The sequence below is a fragment of the Pollachius pollachius genome (genome assembly GCF_949987615.1).
Source record: "Pollachius pollachius genome assembly, chromosome: 3".
Classification (NCBI taxonomy): domain Eukaryota; kingdom Metazoa; phylum Chordata; class Actinopteri; order Gadiformes; family Gadidae; genus Pollachius; species Pollachius pollachius.
In genome coordinates, this window is record NC_136936.1 from 4,347,596 (window position 1) to 4,361,421 (window position 13,826).

The window sequence follows — 13,826 nt, forward strand, 5'->3', positions numbered from 1 at the left end:
AATAACCGCGGTACACATTTTTTTGAAGAGAGTTAATGATTATCAAAACACAAGGATATTTACACAATTGATTCCATTTGTTACACACCAAGTTTGGCACCTGCTAATCAGTGACCTAATTGTAGTTTTCGAAAGAGGAGTGGCTTTACGTGTATGTGAAGATGTCATCTTGTTTTAGAAGCTTCCAGACGTTACCACATTTATAAAACCCAGCTCGGCAGTTAGAATTTGCACAGACATGCGGTACGTTACAATCGATATCATTGCCCCGCAATTTGAAAATACAGCATGAGCATAAGTCTTAAATTAGATATTTTTGCAGTTTTAGGATTAAATGTGGGATCTATTTATCCTCTTATTAAATTTGAGCATTTGAGGATGAAAGATTATTTGACAATTTTGAATTGAGAGGGACTAATTAAATTGCTATCTTTACCTACTTTCATATTTTCAATGTTTCTATAGCTCTAGCTTTAAACATAAATTCAAACTAATCGGTTTATTTTCTCGGAAGGATCTGCATCGGCTGCATGGCATTTGTCTTTTTTTTTTTTTTTTCTACAATTCAGTTACAATTATTTTTTAATGCATAATTTGCCACTGAGTCCCCAGTCTCAGTAGTGCTCCTTGATGTCATCGGCCCCCGGTGCGCCCATGTCTTGGGTGTCTTTGCTCCTGACTGCGTGGTCCTCCAGGGCTCCCTCCCTGCTGATTGTTGTGATGGTGAGCAGGGATGTGGGGCTCAGGGTGGGTCTGGAGGGGGTGCAGACCTCCATGTGCTCTCGCTGGGGCTCCAGAGTGGAGGAGTTCAACCAGGGTCAGGATGGAGACGTCGTCATCGGTGGGCTCTTTAACCTTCATTACCGACCGCCGGTTATAGACCAGGAGTTTATTCAGCCTCCGTTCTACAATCCATGCACTGGGTAAAGGCACTCATCACAAATGATTTCTTAATATGTTTAAACATTCATCAATCTGATGCATTTGATGATCTGACTATTTTTCTTTAAATACTGAATAATTAATGTATAGACATATACATCTGAACAGTGCGTGGTTGAGATAATTGCTGGTGTTGAGCCTCCTTCCTGTGGTATTAGGTTGCAAGTAGAGACACTGAAAGCTGCGTATGCCATGGAGTTTGCAGTGGAAGAAATCAACAGAAACCCCCTCATTCTTCCTGGTGTAAAGCTCAACTACCGAATCCTCGACGACTGTAGCCTATACCCCTGGGTGCTGCATGGAGCGTTCTCACTGGTTGGGGGAGAGACGGAGAGTTGTGACTCCACAGCCATCCTGCCACAATCACATGTATCTGGACCATCTTCAGCAATGAGAGGTAAACTGATTAGTATGATGAGGTCGCCTCCTCAAGCATTGTTGAATGATTTTCTACTGTAATTCATGTGCGTTACTTTCATTAGGGGGCCCGTCTGTACCGCTGATCATCGGTGGGTCTTCTTCTACCACAGCCATAATACTGTCTAGGACACTGGCGTCTCTCTCTGTTCCAGTAGTGAGTTTCACCATCAATGATATCGGAGGAACATTGAATTATATTTCCTAAGATTGAGTTTGATTATGACAATTTACTTCAACAATTGTTTCAAGTCTATGCTATTTACATTTTATGTTTCACCCATTAAGATTAGCTACCTTGCTAGCTGTCCCTGTCTTAGCGACAGACATCGGTTTCCTAACTTCTTCAGGACCATTCCCAGTGACGTCTACCAGGCTAAGACCATGGCCCAACTTGCATTACTCTTCAACTGGACTTGGATTGGAGCAATCGTTGAAAACAATGACTATGGCCTTCTGGCAATTCAGGTTGTTACTTTTATCATTACTTTTTATAAAATGTTTTATTTGTAGCAATGTTAGAGACATTTTGGAAAGAATCCTTGATAATTTGATATATTTAGTTATTTTTTCTATTTTCAGGCATTTCAGGAGGAGATTAAGGGATCAGGAGTGTGTTTGGCATTTGTAGAAGCTGTTAGCACGGAGACTATTGAGGAAGATGCAAAACGTGCAGCTACAACTGTTCAGCATTCCACTGCAAGAGTGATACTGATCTTTTGCTGGTACACAGACGTGAGGGAGTTGTTTCTACAACTGGCCAAGAGAAATGTGAGAGGCTAGGAAATATCCAAATAAATTTCTTAATGTGAAAACCAATGCTTCATAATTTTCTGTTTGTTGAATGATATTCTCTTCTCTCTTCGTAGGTGACAGATAGGCAGTTCATAGCCAGTGAGGCTTGGAGTACTAGCAGCGATCTTTTACAAGATGTTGCCATTTTGAACGTGGCAAGTGGTGTGTTTGGTGTTGCTATTCGAAGTGCAAAGATACCAGGATTTAAAAGTTTCCTCCAGGGCTTAAAACCTTCAAATCGCCCTGGCGATTTACATCTACGTGAATTCTGGGAAAAGGAGTTTGAATGTAGCCTTGCAACGACACTGTTGAAGTCCATGTCTGATGGTTTAACTACAAATATCTCCACTGCTTCTCATGCCACCATGTCTGCACTGTCAGCTAATCTTTCACTGTGCACTGGGAGAGAGACACTTGAGGGCGCACAGAATATTTTTACTGACACTGCCCACTTAAGGGCCGCGTATAATACCTACCTGGCTGTGTATGCTGCAGCCCACGCTCTCCACAGACTTCTCTCGTGCCCAGATAAAGACAGTTCCCCAAGAGACAACAGCTCCACCTGTAGCTCACCTTATAACATTACACATAAAGAGGTATAATATACTCCACACCAAGCATGATTTTCACAGGGTGGGGATTTATAATAGCATGGTTTATGCTTTGAATGTCAGACACTTTGGTTTTTACATAATATTTAAGGAAATCTCATTAAGGTTTATTAAACTAGTTCATCCTACTGATGACCATACGTTGTTCTCAGTTGTTAGAGCACCTGAACAAAGTGAACTTCACTACTCCAAACGGGGAGGAGTTCTTCTTCCAAGGAGCCGACATCCCTGCTGCTTATGACCTGGTCAACTGGAAGACCTCCCCTGATGGGTCACTGAAACTAGTTCTGATTGGTCGAGTGGATGGCCTGGAATTACACTTGAACAAAACATCTATTCAGTGGACTACAGGCTCCAGCCAGGTAGTCAAAGTGACATCCACCTTAAACAGGTTCATAATACAATAACAATCAAATATTCATACCTTACTAATTGTGGTTGTTTAATCTTTTAGGTGCCTATTTCTGTATGCAGTGAGAGCTGCCCCCCAGGAACCCGAAGAGCCAATAGGAAAGGAGAGCCTGTCTGCTGCTTTGACTGTATTCCCTGCACTGATGGAGAGGTCAGCAATGAGACTGGTAAGTGACAAAAACCCTTCAATCAGTGTGTTTCAGGAAACTAATTCTACTGTTATAGCACAATAGTGTTGGTTAGTGTCTTTAGAAGCATTTAGACTCTCTTCCCATTTCTTAGTTGCCTTTCCTGTATGATCCTCTCAGGTTCCTATCAGTGCCGGCGATGTCCTCTTGAGTTTTGGTCCAATCCTGCACACACAGCCTGTATTCCTCGCAAAGTTGACTTCCTGTCTTTTAATGAGACAATCGGAATCGTCCTGGCAACTGGAGCTGTGTCTGGGGTTGTTGTCACTACAGCTGTTTTTGTCATCTTTTTGTGCTACCATAACACTCCTGTGGTGAGGGCTCAGAGCATAATCAATGTTAAAGGTCCCATAGCAAGCATTTTCACTTTATGAGGTTAATAAAATTAATATGAGTTCCCCTAGCCTGCCTATGGTCCCCCAGTAGCTAGAAATGGCGTTAGGTGTAAAACGAGCACTAAGTATCCTGCTCTGTCTTTGAAAAAACAAAGCTGAGACGCGCCGATTTGGAATTTTCCCCGTATGTCGTCATACGGGGACAAGTTACCTCCCCTTTCTCTGCTTTGCCCGCCCAGAGAATTTGGCCCGCCAATAAGACAATGAGCTTCGACCATGCGAGCGCCACATTTGTGTGAGTGTGAATACACACACTGTAACGCAATTGTTGTACAAGTCTTTGTTATTTGGATTACGGTTCTGCTGTTGGTGTTATGGCGCATAAAACGTCGGGTTCTCTGACCTCTCTGGTATTTCCACAACGAGACTCCTAGTTGAGGCTATCTCAGCCATGGTTGAGAAGGAATTGGGGGAAAGGAACTTTGGCATTGCCTCCCTGAAGTACATGAACTGCGACATGGTGGAGAAAGGGATTGTTGCCCGCGATTGTCTCTCTCTGGAGCCCGCTGCCCGCTGCCCGAGGCACCACCACCGCCCTGCGGCGGTGGTGGTGCCTCGGGCTGCGGGCAGCGGGGCTCCGGCGGAGACATTCGCGGTCAACAATCGCAGGCACCAATCCCTTTCTCCTCCATGTCGCGTTTCAGATTGATATTGAAGTGGAAGAACCAGAGACGTCGGAGAACCCTGCGGAGACACAGTCGTTTGAGATTCATAATATCGTCTGGAGGCACACACAGCTATTGGCCGTGATAATATATATTATATGATATAGATATCGATGGATAATATGATATTATTTGGATATAGAGCTCCAGGACTCCAGCCGGAGAACACAGAGTGTTCTAGAATATTTACAGAACACGGCCAAAAGTTGTGTGCGCCTCGCCATTGCGACACATCCACTGTGAACATGAGCGCATGGTACTGGGGCCGCAAGCTGATCAGGGCCACACCACCAGCCTCCACCTTCACCCGCCTCTCAAAAACGGCACGTTTGTGGAAAGCTCAATGTGGGACTGGCTCGTAGTAGCTGTTATTCTGCACCAAGGCTGAATATCTTGAACTTCTTCAAGTACTGTATTAGGGGCCCACTTTCCGCATTATAAAAACATTCATGAAGTAGCATGCCATGGGACCTTTATACCTTGAAACAATAAGTTGATCATGTTAACCGTGTTGTCGCTCATATTCCACCTCCAGGTGCGTGCAAATAACTCAGAGCTGAGCTTCCTGCTCCTCCTGTCACTCATGCTCTGCTTCCTGTGTGCGCTGGTGTTCATTGGTCGTCCCTCCGTGTGGTCCTGCCGCTTACAGCAGGCAGCTTTCGGGATCAGCTTTGTCCTCTGCATCTCCTGCCTTCAGGTGAAGACCATAGTGGTCCTGGCCGCTTTCCGCTCAGCTCGGCCAGGAGCTGGAGGCCTGATGAAGTGGTTTGGTCCGGGCCAGCAGAGAGGCAGTGTCTGTTTCTTCACCAGCATACAGGTGAGCATTATTTAAAAAAATTGCCACCATAATCATTTACAGTTTCTGAGATATAGTGAGGTTTAGGTGTCCTTTTATACTAGGTGATCATCTGTACCATATGGCTGTCCCTCAGCCCTCCGATCCCTCATCGTGACCTTGGTTTCCAGGGGTCAAAGGTTAACCTAGAGTGTGCCATGAGTTCAGTGGTGGGCTTTGCAGTTGTCTTAGGCTACATAGGCTTCCTAGCCTGCCTCTGTCTGCTACTTGCTTTCCTGGCTAGGAAACTACCTGATAACTTCAATGAGGCCAAGTTCATCACCTTCAGCATGCTGATCTTCTGTGCTGTCTGGGTGGCCTTTGTCCCAGCCTACATCAGCTCCCCAGGGAAGTACTCTGTGGCTGTGGAGATCTTTGCCATCCTGGCATCTAGTTATGGCCTGCTGCTGTGCATCTTTGCTCCAAAGTGCTTCATCATCCTCCTGAGGCCTGAGAGGAACACCAAGAAACAGCTGATGGGAAGATAGGAAGATGTTCATATACATAACGATAGGCAGCAAAGTGATCCTAATGTCATGTTTCTCAAGAGACACCAAAAGACTAGAAAGTAAAATAATTAGCAAATATCTATAAAATCCCTTGCGATGTAATATTTGCAGATTGCTGCGTGCACCCTCAACTATGTTCCTCCTAGGCTTTCTTCTCTCTTTCTTTAAAAAAATCTGGGAGCCTACTCCTTCCACAATTCCACCCCTAGAGAATCCATTCCACTTTTAAAATGTTCATATCAGCTTGAAATCATATTAGCTTGTAATTGTGATAGCCACACTTGTTGCTATCTCAAACGCTAACCATTTCTGATGTTGCTAAGCCTTACAATATAATTATTTAACCGAGAAACACAATGCTAAGCTTCAACGCTTACGGTATTTCTTGTTTCACTGGTCGTTTCATTTTGTGAGCTTATCTCGATGAACTAAATGTGAAAGAATAACGTCAATAACACTTTTCCTGCTTACAACAAGTGATCACATACAGACACACGCAGAAACATTTGACTGTCAAACTGACTTGATTTAGCCAAACTTTAACAGCTTTAACAGCCCAGCTATTCTATATTTTATCTCAAATTTATTTCAAATTTGATCACTTAAGCTATTTGCTTAAACCTTCAATTTATTTGTTTCCAAACATTTTACATTTTTTAAATGGTATGCATGTTTACATTGTTCACTTCATTCAGACTTTTGAACCCTGTTCAAATCTTTTCACTTGATTTAAGCCATTAAACATTTCATTCAGTTTTAAACTATGTGGCTGTATTAAAATATATTTTCAACCTCATTTGCATTACAGCACTCATCGCATTTCCTGCAGGAAATGTATTTTCTAGTTTAATTTGTTGTCAAATGTATTCCATCTTAATTGTTTGAATAATAATTTTTCACTTTCTTTAGTCTTATTATCGCTAGTATTAGTTTCTTAAGATATAGGAAGGTTTCTTACTGTTTCTTCAATTCTTATATTAAAGGATATTATTTTTAAATTGTTGTCTCAAGTTATTTAGGTGAATAATACTTTGCACTTTGCACAATAACCGCGGTACACATTTTTTTGAAGAGAGTTAATGATTTTCAAAACACAAGGATATTTTCACAATTGATTCCATTTCTTACACACCAAGTTTGGCACCTGCTAATCAGTGACCTAATTGTTGTTTTCGAAAGAGGAGTGGCTTTACATGTATGTGAAGATGTCATCTTGTTTTAGAAGCTTCCAGACGTTACCACATTTATAAAACCCAGCTCGGCAGTGAGAATTTGCACAGACATGCGGTACGTTACAATCGATACCATTGCCCCGCAATTTGAAAATACAGCATGAGCATAAGTCTTAAATTAGATATTTTTGCAGTTTTAGGATTAAATGTGGGATCTATTTATCCTCTTATTAAATTTGAGCATTTGAGGATGAAAGATTATTTGACAATTTTGAATTGAGAGGGACTAATTAAATTGCTATCTTTACCTACTTTCATATTTTCAATGTTTCTATAGCTCTAGCTTTAAACATAAATTCAAACTAATCGGTTTATTTTCTCGGAAGGATCTGCATCGGCTGCATGTCATTTGTCTTTTTTTTTTTTCTACAATTCACTTACAATTATTTTTTAATGCATACTTTGCCACTGAGTCCCCAGTCTCAGTAGTGCTCCTTGATGTCATCGGCCCCCGGTGCGCCCATGTCTTGGGTGTCTCTGCTCCTGACTGCGTGGTCCTCCAGGGCTCCCTCCCTGCTGATTGTTGTGATGGTGAGCAGGGATGTGGGGCTCAGGGTGGGTCTGGAGGGGGTGCAGACCTCCATGTGCTCTCGCTGGGGCTCCAGAGTGGAGGAGTTCAACCAGGGTCAGGATGGAGACGTCGTCATCGGTGGGCTCTTTAACCTTCATTACCGACCGCCGGTTATAGACCAGGAGTTTATTCAGCCTCCGTTCTACAATCCATGCACTGGGTAAAGGAACTCATCACAAATGATTTCTTAATATGTTTAATCATTCATCAATCTGATGCATTTGATGATCTGACTGTTTTTCTTTAAATACTGAATAAGTAGTGTATATATATATATACATCTGAACAGTGCGTGGTTAAGATAATTGCTGGTGTTGAGCCTCCTTCCTGTGGTATTAGGTTGCAAGTAGAGACACTGAAGTCTGTCTATGCCATGGAGTTTGCAGTGGAAGAAATCAACAGAAACCCCCTCATTCTGCCTGGTGTAAAGCTCAACTACCGAATCCTCGACGACTGTAGCCTACACCCCTGGGTGCTGCATGGAGCATTCTCGCTGGTTGGGGGAGAGACGGAGAGTTGTGACTCCACAGCCATCCTGCCACAATCACATGTATCTGGACCATCTTCAGCTATGAGAGGTACAATAACAGATTGATATGATGAGGTCCCCTGCTCGTGTATTGTTGATGGATATTCTGCCGGTACTTTATATGCATTACTTTCATCAGGGGGCCCGTCTGTACCGCTGATCATCGGTGGGGCTTCTTCTACCACAGCCATAATACTGTCTAGGACACTGGCCTCTCTCTCTGTTCCAGTAGTGAGTTTCACCATCAATGATATCGGAGGAACATTGAATTATATTTCCTAAGATTGAGTTTGATTATGACAATTTACTTCAACAATTGATTCAAGTCTATGCTATTTACATTTTATGTTTCACCCATTAAGATTAGCTACCTTGCTAGCTGTCCCTGTCTTAGCGACAGACATCGGTTTCCTAACTTCTTCAGGACCATTCCCAGTGACGTCTACCAGGCTAAGACCATGGCCCGACTTGCATTACTCTTCAACTGGACTTGGATTGGAGCAATCGTTGAAAACAATGACTATGGCCTTCTGGCAATTCAGGTTGTTACTTTTATCATTACTTTTTATAAAATCTTTATTTGTAGCAATGTTAGAGAAAGCTTTTGAAAGAATCCATGATAATTTGATATATTTAGTTATTTTTTCTATTTTCAGGCATTTCAGGAGGAGATTAAGGGATCAGGAGTGTGTTTGGCATTTGTAGAAGCTGTTAGCAGGGAGAGTATTGAGGAAGATGCAAAACGTGCAGCTACAACTGTTCAGCATTCCACTGCAAGAGTGATACTGATCTTTTGCTGGTACACAGACGTGAGGGAGTTGTTTCTACAACTGGCAAAGAGAAATGTGAGAGGCTAGGAAATATCCAAATAAATTTCTTAATGTGAAACCAATGCTTCATAATTTTCTGTTTGTTGAATGATGTTCTCTTCTCTCTTCGTAGGTGACAGATAGGCAGTTCCTAGCCAGTGAGGCTTGGAGTACTAGCAGCGATCTTTTACAAAATGTTGCCACTTTGGATGTGGCAAGTGGTGTGTTAGGTGTTGCTATTCGAAGTGCAAAGATACCAGGATTTAAAAGTTTCCTCCAGGGCTTAAAACCTTCAAATCGCCCTGGCGATTTACATCTGCGGGAATTCTGGGAAAAGGAGTTTAAATGTAGCCTTTCAACGACACTGTTGAAGTTCATGTCTGATGGTTTAACTACAAATATCTCGACTGCTTCTCATGCCACCATGTCTGCACTGTCAGCTACTCTTTCACTGTGCAATGGGAGAGAGACACTTGAGGGCGTTCAGAATATTTTTACTGACACTGCCCACTTAAGGGTCGCGTATAATACCTACCTGGCTGTGTATGCTGCAGCCCACGCTCTTCACAGCTTTCTCTCGTGCCCAGATAAAGACAGTTCCCCAAGAGACAACAGCTCCACCTGTAGCTCACCTTATAACATTACACATAAAGAGGTATAATATACTCCACACCAAGCATGATTTTCACAGGGTGGGGATTTATTATAGCATAGTTATTCTTTGAATGTCAGACACTTTGGTTTCACATAATATTTAAGGAAATCTCATCAAGGTTTTATTAAACTAGTTCATCCTACTGATGCCCATACTTTGTTCTCAGTTGTTAGAGCACCTGAACAAAGTGAACTTCACTACTCCAAACGGGGAGGAATTCTTCTTCCAAGGAGCCGACATCCCTGCTGCTTATGACCTGGTCAACTGGAAGACCTCCCCTGATGGGTCACTGAAACTAGTACTGATTGGTCGAGTGGATGGCCTGGAATTACACTTGAACAAAACATCTATTCAGTGGACTACAGGCTCCAGCCAGGTATTCAAAGTGACATCCACCTTAAACAGGTTTATAATACAATAACAATCAAATATTCATACCTTACTAATTGTGGTTGTTCAATTGTTTAGGTGCCTATTTCTGTATGCAGTGATAGCTGCCCCCCAGGAACCCGAAGAGCCAATAGGAAAGGAGAGCCTGTCTGCTGCTTTGACTGTATTCCCTGTACTGATGGAGAGGTCAGCAATGAGACTGGTAAGTGATAAAAACCCTTCAATCAGTGTGTTTCAGGAAACTAATTCTACTGTTATAGCACAATAGTGTTGGTTAATGTCTTTAGAAGCAGTTAGACTCTCTTCCCATTTCTTAGTTGCCTTTCCTGTATGATCCTCTCAGGTTCCTATCAGTGCAGGCGATGTCCTCTTGAGTTTTGGTCCAATCCTGCACACACAGCCTGTATTCCTTGCAAAGTTGACTTCCTGTCTTTTAATGAGACAATGGGAATCGTCCTGACAACTGGAGCTGTGTCTGGGGTTGTTGTCACTACAGCTGTTTTTGTCATATTTTTGTGCTACCATAACACTCCAGTGGTGAGGGCTCAGTGCATAATTAATATTAAAGGTCCCATAGCATGAAAATTTTACTTCATGTGGTTAATAACATTAATATGAGTTCCCCTAGCCTGCCTATGGTCCCCCAGTAGCTAGAGATGTAAAACGAGCAGTAGGTATCCTGCTCTGCCTTTCAAAAAACAAAGCTCAGACGCGCCGATTTGGAAATTTTCCTGTATCTCGTCATACGGGGACAAGTTACCTCCCCTTTCTCTGCTTTGCCCGCCCAGAGAATTTGTCCTGCCAATGAGACAATGAGCTTCGACCATGCGAGCGCCACATTTGTGTGAGTGTGAATACACACACTGTAACGCAAGTGTTGTACACTTCTTTGTTATTTGGAAAACCGTTCTGCTGTTGGTGTTATGGCGCATAACACGTCGGGTTCTCTGACGTTTCTCGTATTTCCACAATGAGACTCCTAGTGGAGGTTATCTCACCCATGGTTGAGAAGCAATTGAGGGAAAGGAACTTTGGCTATGACTCTCTGAAGTACATAAACCGCGACATGGTGGAGAAAGAGATTGTTGCCCACGATTGTCTCCCTCCGGAGCCCCGCTGCCCGCTGCCGAGCCACCACCGCCGCGGGGCGGTGGTGGCTCCGGTGGACACATTCGCGGTCAACAATCGCAGGCAACAATCCCTTTCTCCTCCATGTCGCGTTTCAGTCTACTTCAGATTGATATGAAAGTGGAAGAACCAGAGACGGCAGAGTACCCGATGCAGTCGTTTGAGATTCATAATATCGTCTGGCGGCGCACACAGCTATTGGCCGTGATAATATATATTATATGATATAGATATCAATGTATAATATCATATATTAAGATACAGAGCTCCAGGACTCCCGCCAGAGAACCCAGAGTGTTCTAGAATATTTACAGAACACGGCCAAAAGTTGTGTGCGCCTCGCCATTGCGACACATCCACTGTAAACATGAGTGCATGGTACCGTGGCCGCAAGCTGCTCAGGGCCACACCCCCAGCCTCCACCTTGACCCGCCTCTAAAAAATGGTACGTTTGTGGAAAGCTCAATGTAAGACTGGCTCGTACTTGCTGTAATTCTGCACCAAGGCTGAATTTCTTGAACTTCTTCAAGCACTGTATTAGGGGCCCACTAACCGCATTATAAAAACATTCATGAAGTAACATGCCATGGGACATTTTTACCTTGAAACAATAAGTTGATCATGTTAACCGTGTTGTCTTTCATATTCCACCTCCATGTTTTACCTCGGATCAATCATTTAAATTCAGGTTAACCGTGTTGTTGCTCATATTCCACCTCCAGGTGCGTGCAAATAACTCAGAGCTGAGCTTCCTGCTCCTCCTGTCACTCAAGCTCTGCTTCCTGTGTGCGCTGGTGTTCATTGGTCGTCCCTCCGTGTGGTCCTGCCGCTTACAGCAGGCAGCTTTCGGGATCAGCTTTGTCCTCTGCGTCTCCTGCCTTCAGGTGAAGACCATAGTGGTCCTGGCCGCTTTCCGCTCAGCTCGACCAGGAGCTGGAGGCCTGATGAAGTGGTTTGGTCCGGGCCAGCAGAGAGGCAGCGTCTGTTTCTTCACCAGCATACAGGTGAGCATTATTTAAAAAATTAGCCATCATAATCGTTTACAGTTTCTGAGATATAGTGAGGTTTAGGTGTTCTTTTATACTAGGTGATCATCTGTACCATATGGCTGTCCCTCAGCCCTCCGATCCCTCATCGTGACCTTGGTTTCCAGGGGTCAAAGGTTAACCTAGAGTGTGCCATGAGTTCAGTGGTGGGCTTTGCAGTTGTCTTAGGCTACATAGGCTTCCTAGCCTGCCTCTGTCTGCTACTTGCGTTCCTGGCTAGGAAACTACCTGATAACTTCAATGAGGCCAAGTTCATCACCTTCAGCATGCTGATCTTCTGTGCTGTCTGGGTGGCCTTTGTCCCAGCCTACATCAGCTCCCCAGGGAAGTACTCTGTGGCTGTGGAGATCTTTGCCATCCTGGCTTCTAGTTATGGCCTGCTGCTGTGCATCTTTGCTCCAAAGTGCTTCATCATCCTCCTGAGGCCTGAGAGGAACACCAAGAAACAGCTGATGGGAAGATAGGAAGATGTGCATATACATAACGATAGGCAGCAAAGTGATCCTAATGTCATGTTTCTCAAGAGACACCAAAAGAGAAGAAAGTAAAGTAATTAGCAAATATCTATAAAATCTCTTGCGATGTAATATTTGCAGATTGCTGCATGCAGCCCTCAACTATGTTCCTCCTAGGCTTTCTTCTCTCTTTCTTTGAAAAAATCTGGGAGCCTACTCCTTCCACAATTTTTTCCTAGAGAATCCATTCCACTTTTAAAATGTTCATATCAGCTTGAAATCATATTAGCTTGTAATTGTGATAGCCACTCTTGTGGCTATCTCAAACGCTAACCATTTCTGATGTTGCTGAGTCTTACAATATAAACATTTAACCGAGAAACACAATGCTAAGCTTCAACGCTCACGGTATTTCTTGTTTCACTGGTCGTTTCATTTTGTGAGCTTATCTCGATGAACTAGATGTGAAAGAATAATGTCATTAACACTTTTCCTGGTTACAACAAGTGATCACATACAGACACACACACAAACATTTGACTGTCAAACTGACTTGATTCAACCAAACTTTAACAGCTGTAACAGCCCAGCTATTCTATATTTTATCTCAAATGTATTCAAATTTTATCATTTAAGCTATTTGTTTAACTCTTCACTTCATTTGTTTTCAAACATTTTACATTTTTAAAATGGTATGCATGTTTACATTGTTCACTTCATTTAGACTTTTGAAACCTGTTCAAATCTTTTCACTTGATTTAAGCCATTAAACGTTTCTTTCAATTTTGAACTATGTGGCTGTATTAAAATATATTTTCAACCTCACTTTGCATTACAGCACACATCGCATTTTCTGCAGGAAATGTATTTACTAGTTTAATATGTTGTCAAATGTATTCCATCTTAATTTTCTGAAAAATAATGTATCACTTTCTTAAGTCTTATTATTGCTAGTATTAGTTTCTTAAGACATAGAAAGGTTTCTTACTGTTTCTTCAATTCTTATATTAAAGGATATTATTTTAAAATTGTTGTCTCAAGTTTTTCAGTGAATAATACTTTGCACTTTGCACAATAACCGCGGTACACATTTTTTTGAAGAGAGTTAATGATTTTCAAAACACAAGGATATTTTCACAATTGATTCCATTTGTTACACACCAAGTTTGGCACCTGCTAATCAGTGACCTAATTGTTGTTTCTAAAGAGGAGTGGCTTTACGTGTATGTGAAGATGTCATCTT

At 42.6% G+C, this 13,826-nt stretch overlaps 3 protein-coding genes across 3 annotated transcripts; all 3 read left to right on the top strand.

Moving 5' to 3' along the window:
* Positions 1 to 238: 238 nt before the first annotated feature.
* LOC307073155 (extracellular calcium-sensing receptor-like) lies at positions 239 to 5,747 on the top strand (the record flags this gene model as incomplete). The annotated part of the gene is made up of 13 exons (XM_079732857.1): positions 239 to 243; positions 696 to 923; positions 1,101 to 1,339; positions 1,425 to 1,516; positions 1,648 to 1,827; positions 1,942 to 2,064; positions 2,229 to 2,364; positions 2,536 to 2,750; positions 2,918 to 3,127; positions 3,220 to 3,343; positions 3,485 to 3,678; positions 4,960 to 5,241; positions 5,325 to 5,747. The coding sequence occupies 13 exons, from the start codon at positions 239 to 241 to the stop codon at positions 5,745 to 5,747; spliced, it is 2,451 nt and encodes an 816-aa protein (XP_079588983.1).
* A 1,303-nt stretch (positions 5,748 to 7,050) lies between these two features.
* Positions 7,051 to 9,293, top strand: LOC307073156 (extracellular calcium-sensing receptor-like; the record flags this gene model as incomplete). Its single annotated transcript, XM_079732858.1, has 7 exons — positions 7,051 to 7,055; positions 7,504 to 7,731; positions 7,911 to 8,043; positions 8,463 to 8,642; positions 8,757 to 8,945; positions 9,043 to 9,178; positions 9,283 to 9,293. 7 exons carry the CDS (start codon positions 7,051 to 7,053, stop codon positions 9,291 to 9,293), a joined length of 882 nt encoding a protein of 293 aa, XP_079588984.1.
* Positions 9,294 to 9,333: 40 nt separating this feature from the next.
* Positions 9,334 to 12,592, top strand: LOC307073157 (extracellular calcium-sensing receptor-like; the record flags this gene model as incomplete). Its single annotated transcript, XM_079732859.1, has 6 exons — positions 9,334 to 9,564; positions 9,731 to 9,940; positions 10,033 to 10,156; positions 10,298 to 10,491; positions 11,805 to 12,086; positions 12,170 to 12,592. 6 exons carry the CDS (start codon positions 9,334 to 9,336, stop codon positions 12,590 to 12,592), a joined length of 1,464 nt encoding a protein of 487 aa, XP_079588985.1.
* Positions 12,593 to 13,826: the final 1,234 nt, after the last annotated feature.